General features: G+C 50.6%; 1 protein-coding gene across 1 annotated transcript in view; it reads right to left on the reverse strand.

Moving 5' to 3' along the window:
- Positions 1–1,510: 1,510 nt before the first annotated feature.
- The window catches only part of LOC144155993 (putative caffeoyl-CoA O-methyltransferase 2), a 52,930-nt gene continuing 40,532 nt past the window's right edge, over positions 1,511–13,908 (reverse strand). Inside the window, exons 6-7 of the mRNA XM_077687747.1 lie at positions 3,495–3,628; positions 1,511–1,762 (exon numbers count right to left, since the gene is read on the reverse strand). Of these exons, the coding sequence (XP_077543873.1) occupies positions 1,610–1,762; positions 3,495–3,628 (287 nt within the window). The 3' untranslated portion in view covers positions 1,511–1,609. The remainder of the gene's footprint in view (positions 1,763–3,494; positions 3,629–13,908) is intronic.

Consider the following 13,908-nt stretch of genomic DNA (forward strand, 5'->3'; position numbering starts at 1 on the left):
GTGAATCGGCAGAGCGCGCAGCAATCAATACAAACAGTCTCTACACACGAGTTAGTTGGAACACAAATGAATTGAGCAAGAAAACCAACGGGATGCAAGCGGTACAGGGAGTGCATACTTAGTAATACATGTGCTGTTGTTGCGTTTATATCCAGCAGAAAAAAGCCCCCCGATCGAGTAGGTGGGCTTGTCAAAAAAACACGATATTTTAGCGCTAATTTTGTAAGTATGGATTTTACTATAAGAATATACAAATCAACACGCGGATTTGCAAAAACTTTTTAATCACGAGATAGTTTTTCTGTTCCATGACTTATAGAATTTTATTAAATACCAAACAAATCTTCCCCGCCACCTCAACACCCTTAAAAAAGGGTGATCATTATTTCAACACCCTTTTTCCCAGAGGGGTGTGAACCTACAAATTATGGTGTTCGAAACTAAGAAAAACGGCGTAAACAAAAAGGGTGTAAGAAAACGGGTGCAAGAAAAGGCCGCCAACTAAGAAAAAAGGTGAAGAGACCTCCGACTTTGGAGGCATTTTGTACCTGTTTACATGGGTGGACTGAACATTTTCTAAAAGCGGGGGGTGTTTTGTACCTCACGATGTTTGAAGCAACATGAATTGGCATAATTTATTACCACCGAAGCTCTTTAAGCTTGAGCTAGTTTCGGTGGCGTTAGCAAAAAAATACAAAGAAAAAGAACTCCGTTTCAACAACCTACAGAAAACCAAGCGTGTTGCAGTCGGTAAACAGCCTTTTCGCCACACCACTTCTTTTTAATTTTGATGGTTCAAATTGGTGTTTCGCGTGCCAAAGCTAAACTTGGGGCATGAGGTGCACCGCATATGGAAACGAGCTATCATTGCATACGAGCAATTTTTTTTTTGCGATTGAAAATTTCTTGCGAGTAGAGGAGTACATCAGGGGATGTCTTCTTCTTTACAGTGCTATTATGCATCCAAGCATGGCCTTATTCAATGAACACCAGAACACCTTTTCCACACCCTTTCAACACCCTAAAAAAAACCAAAGGTGTTCAAGTTGATCAACGCCCTTTTTTTCCCACAAAAAGGGTATAGAGCTAGGAAAAGGGTGTTGAGATTCAAGAAAAAAGGGTGTAAAGGCCTCCCAACAACCTTTTTCCTCTTATGCTACACCCTTTTTGGCTAAAAGGGTGTAAAAAAGTTTAGTGTGTAGTTTTTCATTCACAGTTCACTGTGAATTCACAGTTCACTATGAATTTGTGCAGTCGAGAATAGGGCCCCAAGTGCAGCATCGCGGCCGCAAGAGCCACTGGTCGCGCTCTCGGCGCGACTAAAGCCATTTGTACTGGCAATGCAAATGGTTCCTATTTTATGGCGTTGGTCATTGCGCAAGGAACCATGCCATAGCAACCGGAAATCGAAGCGATCGAGTGAGGATCGGTGGCATAACGGCTTCCAGTTGCTTTCTAGAAGGTCTCGCTTTACAACTGCAATGCATTCAAACAACAGGCTCTCCACGAATGCAGCTTGCAATTTTTTATTAGGGCATACCAGCACACGCACGCAGCAAACTCAACCAGCCAGTCGGGCCTCCCGGCCAGTCGACCGTTGGCCGGAGGTTCACTTTTTTAACACCAGGTTGACGCCGTCGCCCACGGGGAGCAGGCTGAGCAACACGCGGTCGTCACGACTCAGTTTGGCATTGAGCGCCCGCATGGCCAGAGCGCCTTCGTCTTGCGCCTCGGGGTCGAACACTCGGCCGCCTTGCAGGACCTGCGAGCAGGGACGTCATTGGAAACCGAAATTCGTTAGGGCGTGGACGGTGAGCCGATGCAGACCACCCACTTCTAGAAAAAAAAGCACAGCCTCCACCTAAATTCCTGGCTTCTGTCTTCGCCTCAAATGATTTCCAAGTTCCATATCATTGTGGCTACGCTTCCAAACGTAAAGGCGATTAATCAGGGCTAATGCGTATCGTTCATCTTATTATAATAACGTATAGCGGATAGTTCTTGTTATTTGATTGATTGATTGTGGTGTTTAATGCGCCTAAGCTACACCTGGGCTATGAGGCGCGCCGTAGGGGAAGGCTCCGGATTAATTTTGGCCACATGGTGATCTTTAACCTGCGCCGAAATCTCGACACACGAACGTTTTCGCTTTTCGCCTCTATGAGAAAAGCTGCTGCCGTGGCTGGGAATGGAACCCGCGTTGTTGGGCTCAGCTCTTGCACAACTGCACACGTAGCCACAATATTCGTTACACACCAAAAACTTAGCTATAACGTGCGAGAACAAAATGAAAGTCTAGAGCAGCGTCTTAGCTGTTTTTAGTGGTGAATCGCAATGAACGCGAGAAAAACTGGAATGCGAACACAAATATATGAACCATAACACGCAAAATTGAAAAATACTGTTCGTGGAGGTCCATTAATGGCAGGTTATCGGTATATCTGGAAAGCCACATTTCCCAACCTCCTTTTGTAACTAATTCACGCGTCATTTTGACGTGCATAGAAAGAAATCGGGCTATTTGTGTGTTCTGGTTTATATTTTCGTGTTTGCGTTTCATTTGTCAATGACTGTACATCGTTTTTATATTTCTCATTTTGTCTTTTGACAAAAAAAAACTTTGGCATAGTACTGCCTCCGCCTGAACTGATTAAAGTCTCGGAAAAAAGGTCTAGCTTGTTTTAAGGGAAGCTCATCTTGTATTTTGGATGTGTTTTAAACCATAAGCCAAATAGATCCCTGCAGTAATATCTTTTGGCTTATTGTGGCCTGAGTAGAAACATTAGTTTGTTATAAATACTGGAATTAAGTGTTTTTAAACTGGGAAACAGCGCTTTAAACGAGGACAGCGAAGAAGGAGAAGGAGACTTTTTCACGCATGTGACGTCATTGTATTCTTCCTTTATATTTCCGCAAGCAATAAAATATTGCTCAGTTGATAGTCAGCGCTAGTGTCTGTGTCTCCTTCTTCGCTGTCCTCGTTTAAAGCGCTGTTTCCCAGTTTAAATTATGAACCAACTAGCCCAAACCCAAACTTTAGTTGGAATTAAGTGTCCTGTCTGGTTATCGTTGGGTGCCACACATTCCAGGTTGGGTGCCACACATTCACCTTGTGGCCATTTTTTCGATCCTTTTATTTTTCAGCTATTTCTGAGTGAATGATCAGGTTGAAGGCGATGAGCGATGTATTTACATTATTTACAAAGCGGCCCTGAGAGTTCCGGCGCAGGCAGCGCCCACACACAACTGCTTCGTCGTCGGAGCTGAAACCACAGGGTCATGTACCACTGCTCACTTCATCTTCCTCTCGTAAACTATTTTATTCCGTTGTAGCAAGCAATAACAAATAAAGACTTTTTTTAAATTCAAAACGATGTGAACCCGCGCCTCCTTTTCTGTTCGTTTTTTCAGAACACTAAAGTGCCCGAACGCAAGAACGAATGGGTATAAAAGTGAATGTCAGCGTAAACAGCAAGTAGATGTGATCTGCTCACGTTATCGAAGGCGATCATTCCATTCGGCTTAACCAGCTGCAAGCAGCGTTCGTAATAGTCGTCGTATTCCGTCTTGTCCGCATCTATGTAGACGAAATCGTAGCTCTCCGACTCCCCGTTGGCTATCATGGCATCTGCGGAAAGAAAGGAGGGAAGGCTTAACTGCGCGCCTTCCCCTCACTTCACAATCTTTTTCCTGCATCCGGTTCCTCCTGGTGGCCTCGTGTCTTAGCGCTACTGCTAAACCGTGAGCAGAGCATATGTTTCAATGTCTAGTGTACGCGATACGAAGGGGTCACTACCTCCATCTCGACTCTAGAAATTTCGCAACACACTCGTCATCTCCTGTTCGGCAATGTATGCTCGCTTGATGATTGCCTCCAATATATCCAATATTATACAAGGAAATTAGGCGCTCATGGCAATCGACCAGCTACATGGGCTAACTGCATGCGTATGTCGTAACCTTCATTGATCCCGTAGGCTGATAGTTTTACAGTTTAGTGGATTTTCTACTATGCGTGGTGTCGCGATCTCTCGTATGCGCCATATTAATACTGTCTCAATACCATCTCGCTCAAAGCTGTACTCTTGTAAATATCATCATCATCATGATCATACCATAAGCGGCAGCAGGAACAGCATCGGCAGCATCGCACGAGCCCTCTCTCATTCCGCTGCGAAAGCGGTCTCTTGCTACGTCAGCCTTATTCGGAAAATGAACAGAAATACGACCAAAGGCCAACTAGAAGCTCATGTAGAAACGACCACGAAGTGGCATGCAGAGGTCGTTCCGGCAGCCCCGGGAACCGTGACACTGATGCCCGTCAACCAGCGCTCTCTTCGAACGGCTCCGACAGGCCTGATCAAGGGACGCTGGAATCGCAACTACTGTGCACATGGCCACCTCGAGCACCATTGGCCGGCTTCGGGGCCCCTGGGAACCGAGTGCGACGAACGCAGCCTGGAAGTCCGCCCTACCAAGGTCGCCGGGAAATGTCGCGCAGCGGTCAATTTCGACTGGACCGCTCCATACACTGGACGAAGCGACCGACCACCGGTTAACCATGACGCTGACATCCCGGAAGAGCGGCAACATCGTCGTCAGCCATTCCCGGTGTGCTTGGGGGCGTTCCGTGGGGAACCAGCCTCGTATTCCTCGTCGCGGCCGGTTGACTGAACAATGTCGTTCTTGACAGCAATTCGATATCGGGGCGCGCTCTTGAGAGTCAACTGTACGCTGTACAATTATGACGCTGTTAAAGCAAACCGCGTTTCGTGCTTTCGCAATTGTGTAGAATTTGGCAACATATTTATTTTCTTGTGATAAAGTGATATTTTGATGTTTAAAAGTTTCGTTTTCAGTTACTCTTGGTTACTTTCGGCAACCCAGACCAATCGCGATAGCTTTCAACAAATCGGGGAGATCCCGCGGCGCTTCCTTATTGGCGCATTCTTTTTCTTAACAGTGCAGCTGTTGTACAGTGGGGTCCACTGTTAAAGGGAAACGGCGAGCGTCTGGTCACTGCGCTCCGCGAAGCGCCGGCGCCGAGAAGTGGCGAGAATCGGAGACAGCCGGCACATGCGCACTGACTGCATGAGGCGGGAGAAGCCGCTCTGTCGTCTTCTACGGCGCTCCGCTATGGCTCCGCTGCGCCGCTGCGCCACTTGAAAACCCTCACAGAATAGCTGAGGGATTTCGCACTCAAAAGATGTGAGCGGCCGGGCGAAGCGCCGTAGCAGACGACACAGCGGCTTCTCCTGCCTCGTGTGGTCAGTGCGCATGTGCCGGCTGTCTCTGATTCTCGCCACTTCTCGGCGCCGGCGCTTCGCGGAGCGTAGTGCCCAGACGCTCGCCGTTTCCCTTTAACAGTGGACAAGTCGAAAATGTGGTGTTGGATAAAAAATACCAAGAAAATACGTAGCGCTCGTGAGCACGTGTCTCGCGGCGACTTGTCTCGTGAGCGTGGACACGCGAATCACGCAGCACGCCCAAAAGATCGAACCCGTTCGGCATGCGTTCCAGCGTGTCCGAAAGCTTCGCTGCTTCGTTCTGCTGACGTTGCGTTCTGCGTTTGGTTTGGCCAAGCATCGGTGCTTTGCTGTTGTGTTATCCGTTTTTGTTTTGTATCTCCGTTAGATTATAAGCAGTTCCCATGTCTACCTCTTCTCCTGGCCAGGGGTCCTCTCCGTGGTCGGCTAGTCTCTTGGCGCAGGACCTGCCTCTGGATTCCTTCCTTCAGAATGGCGTGACGACTGTCCCGGTGGTGATGGTCCCTACCAATGGTGGGACAATCAGGTTAAAAAATTTAAAGACCATCCAAAAAGACCTACAAGCCGCAAGTGAGCACTTCGGGAGCGTTAAGGAGGTGCGACCGTACGGGAAGGGCGCAATTATCTGCAAGTCATCAGATAAGGCCTGCTTGGTTGATCTGCTGAAGGTCTCATCGTTTGCTTGTTTGCTGGTAAGGCCTTTTGTCCCTCTCATCTTGCGTGTACTAAAGGGATTGCCCGCGGAGTTGACGTCGACATTTCCCCAAGTGAGCTCCTTGAGCAGTTTCTGGATGCCGGTGTGATCGCGGTGTACCGCTGCTCTCGTGTGGTGGGCAATGTCCGCGCCCCTACGGAATCAGTGATCGCCACATTTGCGGGCTCCTCAAGCCCTTCAGAAATCAAAGACTGGCCCCTGATCTACAGAGTTGAGCCTTTGTCCCTCCGTCCTTGCCAATGCCAGAACTGCTGCCACTATGGTCAAAGTGCAGGAACTTGTAAGTCCTCCACTCGCTGCTGCAATTTCGGGGCCGATTATTCCGCTAGCCAGTGTACTGCGGATGAAGTTACATGCTGCCTCTGTCCAGCTGCTCATCCAGCGGACTACTCGAACTGCTCAGCCCGCACAACGGAAGTCAGGGTCTTTGAGGTGCTGGAAAAGCGCTGTTTTTCCCGCTCTGAAGAGGTAAATATAGTCAAAGAGCGAGCTTATGGGTATCCAGGTGCTACCGCCCGCCACACCCCAACCAATGAGGCTTCTCTTGCCAAAGGCTTCTCTTGCGCTGGCACTGAAAGAGGTGTTGCCTGAGGTTTTGGGACAAATGGTCTTGTCGATGACGGAACAGGTTTCGAACATTTTGTCTGCTCAGACACAACAAATTGTGAAAATCCTGTCTTTGCCTGTGTCGGTTTCCCAGGAGAAGGCCCGCTCGCAGCCTTTGTCCACGACTAACAGAGATCAAACGTCCCAGGCTTCAGCGGTTCGAGGGGAGGACCTCGTGAGGAACACTCCATCGATAAGCTCCTTCAGACGGCTACTTCCAACGAGGCCATTATCCCGGCTCGGATGACCGCCTCAACACATCAGGTTTCGGCTCCTTCGGCTCCTGTGGTTTCACAGAGTCATCCTTCCTCCCCAGTTCTTGATCCAGATTGTTAGTTTGAAATAGAACTAGAGCTAGAGTAAGCAAAACTAGAGCTAGAGTAAACTAGAGTAAGCAAAACCTCGTGATCGCCGCTGACTTCAACTCACATCACGTCAGTTGGGGTTTTTAAACAAATGCCTGTGGCTGGCGATTGTTAGACTGGACGTCCACCAGTAATATTCTTTGTTACAACCCGGGTAGTGCGACATTTGTCCGGAGCCGAATGCGATCGGTCTTGGATTTAACCTTTGCAAAGGGAGTTTCAGTCTCTTCGTGGAGTAATGTCGATTGCCCTACAAATAGCGACCACATACCGGTAGTTTTCCATATAGCTGTCTCCCCAAGTACATCGGAACGGGTATTGCGGACGTTGGTAAATTACGAAGTTATGACAAAGAAATTGCGTTCGGCTATCATATCGCTCCCGAATAAGTCTGAGGAAAATATGGCTATGAAGGTAACAGCCGCATTGAAAAACTCACTAAAAAAGTCTGAATTCATTGTTGCTTCTGCAAAGAGAGAAGGTATAAGCCCCTGGTGGGATCAGGACTGTTCTAGAGATTATCGGCGTAGACAGGTGGCGTGGAAGAAGTTCATTCATAATCAGAGTCCCGATGATGCGTCAAATTTTTAATATTATTCGGCTATTTTCCGCCGAACAATCTCTACGGCTAAGCAACTGCATCATTCGCATTGTTTCTCGGCGCTTTCAGATACAAAAAACAGGCTTTCTTGCGTAACCGCAAGAGTTTAGATAATCGCAGTAACGATGTTTCAGTCGTGCAAACGTCTGATGAAATCATGAATTCGATCGAAAAGGTCGCCCAGGACTTACAAATCAGGTTCTCATCTACTCTATCACCCATGGCCGTAGAAAATTTACCAGTTTTAGATTTCTCCACTGCCACGATGGCAGAGATGGGTGATGATGTTATGCGGCTGTCGGGAGCCTCCCCAGGGCCAGATGGGGTTTCTACTCCCGCGATGAAACTTTTGTTTGAGGAATCTCCTGACGATCAGTTGAATATCATAGATACTTCATTGGAAAAATCATGGATTCCTTCACATTGGAAAATCTCAAAAATTGTCCCCCTTCTAAAGAACCCCAGCCTAGGTGCTATTCAGTACAATATTCGCCCAACCTAGGCATATTGATAAAGAGAACTTTTTATGGCCGATTAGTCCAGTTTTTGTCAAGTAAAAATATTCTTAGCCCGCATCAAATTGGCTTCCGTCCGGGTTGCTCCATTTGGTCCTCCCATGTTGACCTGGAGAGCCGTATTCAGTTTGCGCACAGAAACAAACAGGTATGCGCACTCGTCACACTGGATGTTGCTAAAGCGAATGACAGCGTGGAATATAGCGTACTGCTAGCCAAACTTAAAGAATGTGGGTTTCCCAAGTACATACTTTCATGGATTCAACAATTTTTAATTGGACGCAAGTTCTTTTGCTCGAAAAATGGCTTTAAATCATCGACTTTATATCAGACAAGGGGCGTCCGCCAAGGCTCGGTGCTTTCTCCCATCCAATTTAATCTACTAATGAGCTCAATTCCAACAAATCAGGAAGTTTGCACTTATGTTTACGCTGACGACATAGCCTTTTTCTCTGCTGCTCAGGACATTCATGTCCTTTATCAAATGCTACAGGCATATTTGTTTTCCATCGAAAGGTAGTTAACAAACATAAATTAGAACATTAACGTCAATAAGTGCGCTGTTATTGTGTTTCCGGTATCTGCTCCGGTTACCCTCTGCCTGACGTATCGGGAGGCGACTATCCCTCAGGTGGCATCATTGAAGTATTTGGGTGTAATATATTGTCACGAAGCCAAGGACGACGCAGTTGTCTTGCAGGAGAAACAAGTTTATTGGAGCGAACTTGTGCTCCCCTAACAACTCAAAAGAATACAGAGGCGGCGAAGCAGCGGTCAACAAAGTGACTTGCGTCAGCGAGCGTCGCAGAATCGAATGCCCCGGCGTCTGCTCTGCAGGCTTTTTATCTTTCGGCGCGCGTGGTTCTGGAACCGTCGATTCGCATCGAGAACATTGTAGATGCAAGAAGATTATTCCGGGATGTTCACGTTAGATCGGAATGCTCTCCCTATCTGAACAGATAACACATGCGGCACAGAAAGAAAGAATGGAACACGCGCTTCCCTTGGCACGGAGATAACACAGACCGGCGCAGCCGGGCGGTAAAAGCAAAACACAAATAAACAAACCCAATGCATGGTTCGCGGCATTACCCCCCCCCCTCTAAGAGTGCATCGACCCGATGCTAACATAAGCGACAGTCCGAAAATGAAAATAAAAGTTCGTCATCGTTCGTAGAAAGGTTTTAAGCGAACCACGTGGACGACTTCGGGCCGCGTACGTCGTCGTGATGTGCAGGAGTCACCATCGGGGATCACTTCGTAGGTAAGTTGGCCAACACGTCGCAGAATCTGGTAGGGTCCGAAATACCGTCGCAGGAGCTTCTCACTGAGTCCGCGTCGTCGGATGGGAGTCCAAACCCACACACGATCCCCTGGTTGGTACTCGGCGTCTCGGCGTCGGAGGTTGTAGCGGCCCGCATCCACCAGCTGCTGGTCCGTTATACGAACTCGAGCGAGCTGGCGGGCCTCATCCGCACGTTGAAGATATCCGTGGACGTCGGCGTTGAGGTCGTCGTCTTCTACGTGCGGAAGCATGGCTTCGAGCATCGTAGTTGGCCTACCGTAGACAAGCTCGAACGGCGTCAACTGCGTCGTCTCCTGGATAGCCGTGTTGTACGCAAACGTGACATACGGGAGCACTTCGTCCCAAGTCTTATGTTCAACTTCAACGTACATTGACAGCATATCTGCGATTGTCTTGTTCAGACGTTCTGTTAGTCCGTTCGTTTGGGGGTGGTACGCCGTCGTTCTTCGGTGATCCGTGTTGCTGTAGCGTAAGATTCCTTGCATCAGCTCCGCGGTAAAGGCCGTTCCGCGGTCCGTGATTAGGACTTCAGGGGCTCCATGTCGCAGCACAACTTGGTTTATAAAGAACTTGGCGACTTCTTGTGCAGTCCCCCGCGGAAGAGCGGCGGTCTCTGCGTAGCGCGTCATGTAGTCTGTCGCTACGACAATCCACTTGTTCTCCGATCGTGACGTCGGGAACGGGCCTAGAAGGTCCATTCCAATTTGTTGAAAGGGCCTCCGCGGGACGGCGATCGGTTGTAGAAGTCCGGCGCGTCTTGTCGGCGGCGTTTTTCGTCGCTGGCAGTCCCGGCAACTCCGAACGTAGTGGGTGACGTCGGATGTAAGGCGGGGCCAGAAGTACTTCGCCTTAATTTTTGCAATAGTGCGAGCTGTGCCGAGATGTCCGGAAGACGGGTCGTCGTGGGACGCTTCCAAAATTTCGTCACGAAGGTCTGCGGGGATGACAAGTAGATAATTCGTTCTTGTTCCGGGGCTGAAATTCTTCTTCACGAGGACGGAGTTTCTGAGGCTGAATGCTGGTAAGTTACGCTTGAACGCTGTAGGCACGGCGACGTTACGTCCTTCGAGGTAGTCGATCATTACTCGCAAGTCGGGGTCGGCACGCTGCTGGGCGGCTAGGTCGCTCTCCGTAACAACCCCGAAGAACGCACTGTCTTCATCGGAGTCTTGTGGTGGTGGGTCGACAGGGGCGCGGGACAGGCAGTCGGCGTCGGAGTGTTTCCTGCCGGATTTGTAGACGATTGTAATGTCGAACTCTTGCAGGCGCAAACTCCACCGCCCAAGACGGCCAGAGGGGTCCTTCAAATTGGCGAGCCAACACAGCGCATGGTGGTCTGTTACAACCTTGAACGGTCTGCCATACACGTATGGGCGAAATTTTGAAATGGCCCATATAATAGCCAGGCACTCTTTTTCGGAGGCAGAGTAGTTTTTCTCCTCCTTCGACAGACCACGGCTGGCATAGGCGATTACGTTTTCGCACCCGCTTTGTTTTTGGGCAAGGACGGCACCCAAGCCTATATCACTGGCGTCCGTGTGTATTTCCGTTTCGGCGTTGTCGTCGAAATGAGCGAGCACGGGCGGGCTTTGCAGGTGTTTTTGCAGCTCGCAGAATGCCTTTTCTTGGTCGTCTTCCCAGCTGAAAGCGGTGCTATCTTTCGTCAAGCGCGTGAGCGGCTCTGCAATGCGTGCGAAGTTTGCGACGAAGCGCCGGTAGTATGCGCACAGTCCAAGAAATCTGCGCACGCCCTTCTTATCTTTCGGCCTTGGGAAGTTCGCTATGGCTGAAGTTTTCGCCGGGTCAGGCAGGACTCCCGCGGCGTTGACGACATGGCCCAAAAACTTCAGTTCCTCGTACGCGAAGCGGCACTTTTCAGGCTTCAGCGTTAACCCCGACGTACGGATGGCCTCGAGTACTGACTGCAACCTTGCGAGGTGTTCGTCGAAAGTCCGGGAGAATACCACAACGTCGTCGAGGTATACGAGGCAGGTGTGCCACTTCAGGCCAGCTAGCACAGTGTCCATGACTCTTTGGAACGTTGCTGGTGCCGTGCATAGCCCAAACGGCATTACCTTGAACTCGTATAGGCCGTCCGGGGTTATGAATGCAGTCTTCTCTCGATCTCTCTCGTCCACTTCAATTTTCCAGTAGCCGGTCTTGAGGTCCATCGATGAGAAGTACCTCGCATGGCAGAGGTGGTCGAGGGCGTCGTCGATTCGTGGCAGGGGGTACACGTCCTTTTTGGTGATCTTGTTCAATCGCCGGTAGTCAACGCAGAACCTCAGTGTGCCGTCTTTTTTCTTCACGAGTACGACCGGCGCAGCCCACGGACTGTATAATGTCGATGGCTGTATAATGTCGTCGTTGAGCATGTCGTCGACTTGAGTCCGGATGGCTTCCCGCTCGTGGGAAGAGACGCGGTACGGTGACTGTCGGGTAGGTCGGGCTCCATCCTCGGTTATTATCCGGTGCTTCGCCAGAGGTGTTTGACGTAACTTTGAGTTCGACGAAAAACACTCGCTGTAGCGACGCAGCAAAGCCAATAACTTGTTCCTTTCTTCTTGCGGTAGCGCCGGATTCACGTCGAAGGGGTGCGGAAGCTTGAAGGTATCGTCGGGTGCGCGTTCAAAGTCGGCGACTGCTATCACGTCACTTGCTAGTTGCGTTTCTTCGACGAACGCAATTGCAGCGCCCTTGTTTAAATGCTGGTACTCCTCGGTGAAATTGGTGACCAAAACGTGGGATTTGCGATGCTTAAACCGCGCAATGCCTCTTGCGACAGACACACCGCGGTCAAGAAGCAACCTTCGGTCACTCTCCACGATAGCGTCGACGTCGGGAGCAGCACCTTCACAGTAGACGGTGATCATCAAGCTTGCGCGGGGTGGCAGGGTGACGTGATCATCGGCGATCCTTACAGCTGCACGGTGTTCGGGGTTCGATTCCGGCGTCATGGAGTGGTCGGAGGAAAAAGTTATCGACTTCGTCTGGAGATCGATTATTGCGCCGTTGTCTGTCAAAAAGTCCATTCCGAGAATTACGTCGCGGGAGCAGTTGGGCAAAACGACGAACACTGCAGGGTACGTCGTGCCATCTATGGTGACGCGCGATGTGCACGTTCCACTTGGCGTCACGATGTGGCCTCCTGCTGTGCGTATGTGCGGACCGTCCCATCTGGTCATAACTTTCTTCAGCTTAGACGCAAATGGTCCGCTCATTACGGAGTAGTCGGCTCCCGTGTCTACGAGGGCGACTACATCAAAACCGTCGATGGACACCTTGACGTCGGATGCCGCCTTCCTCGAGTTCCGGGTGCGTCGGGGCGTCGCATCTCGGCTTGTGCGTGTTGACGGTCGGGCACTGTGCGTCGTCGTTGTCCATGTCTTCTCAGCGGACGTCTCGGTCAGGTCGGGTAAGCGTCGCGGCGTATAGCTGTCGTCGTGTTCGGGAGTCTCATCAGGGTTAGGTCGGGTCGTCGGGATGAGGGCATGTCGTGAATCACTGTCTTCGGCGCGTCCTTGCGTCGTTGGAGGGTTTCCGGTTTTTCGCCGTAGAGCAACTTCACCTCCAGAAGTTGCTGCTTTTAGTTTCCCCCGCGTGGGCTGGGGGACCTTCCACGGGCGAAGTCAGCGTTGCTACGGCGGTTCGGCGATTGGTATGGATAGGGTGACGGCGAACGGTTGAAACGGGCTGGTCGACGGCTGGTGTTGGACAGGTAGTCTTCGATCTCCGTTGGGTGCTGACCAGTTCGGGGGCGGGGTGCGTCGACGGAGAACCCTCGCAAACCGAGCCTCCTGTAGGGGCAGCGACGGTAGACGTGGTCGGCCTCTCCGCAGTGGTAGCACAGCGGACGATTGTCGGACGTTCGCCACACGTCGGTCTTCCTTGGGGCAGGCGGTTGCGCCGCAGCTGGTCGGGCCGGCGAGAGGGGACGACGGTACGGAGCCTCGTGACGATAGGGTGCAGGTGGGCGAGGGCGATGTACAGCAGCCGCGTAGGTCATGGCTTGCGGCTCGCGAGGTGCTACTGGCGTCGTTGAAGTTCCCAGCGCTTGCTGCACTTCTTCTCTAATGACGTCGGTAAGAGAAGCGACTTGTGGTTGCGGCGTCGTCGGGAGCAGTTTCCGCAGCTCCTCCCTCACTATTTCGCGGATAGCCTCGCGTAGGCTATCAGCCGGAACCCGCATGTTGTCGATGTAGTTCGCACTGGCCGCGCCAACAAAGTTCCGGTCATACTGCTTAGCACGCATTTCGAGAGCCTTCTCAATCGTGCTGGCTTCGGTCACGAATTCAGCGATGGTTTTGGGCGGGTTGCGGACAAGTCCAGCAAACAGCTCCTCCTTCACACCGCGCATCAAGAAGCGTAACTTCTTTTCTTCCGTCATTTCGGGGTCCGCGCGGCGAAATAATTGCTTCATCTCCTCAACGAAGATCACGACCCCTTCGTTGGGGTGTTGTGTCCGAGTTTCAAGCAAAAGCGCAGCTCGCTCTTTTCTCACAACGGTAGTGAATGTCTTCAGGAACTCCCTTT

The sequence above is a fragment of the Haemaphysalis longicornis genome, unplaced genomic scaffold (assembly GCF_048455015.1).
Source record: "Haemaphysalis longicornis isolate Haplotype H1 unplaced genomic scaffold, Haemaphysalis longicornis Haplotype H1 scaffold_1, whole genome shotgun sequence".
Taxonomy (NCBI): domain Eukaryota; kingdom Metazoa; phylum Arthropoda; class Arachnida; order Ixodida; family Ixodidae; genus Haemaphysalis; species Haemaphysalis longicornis.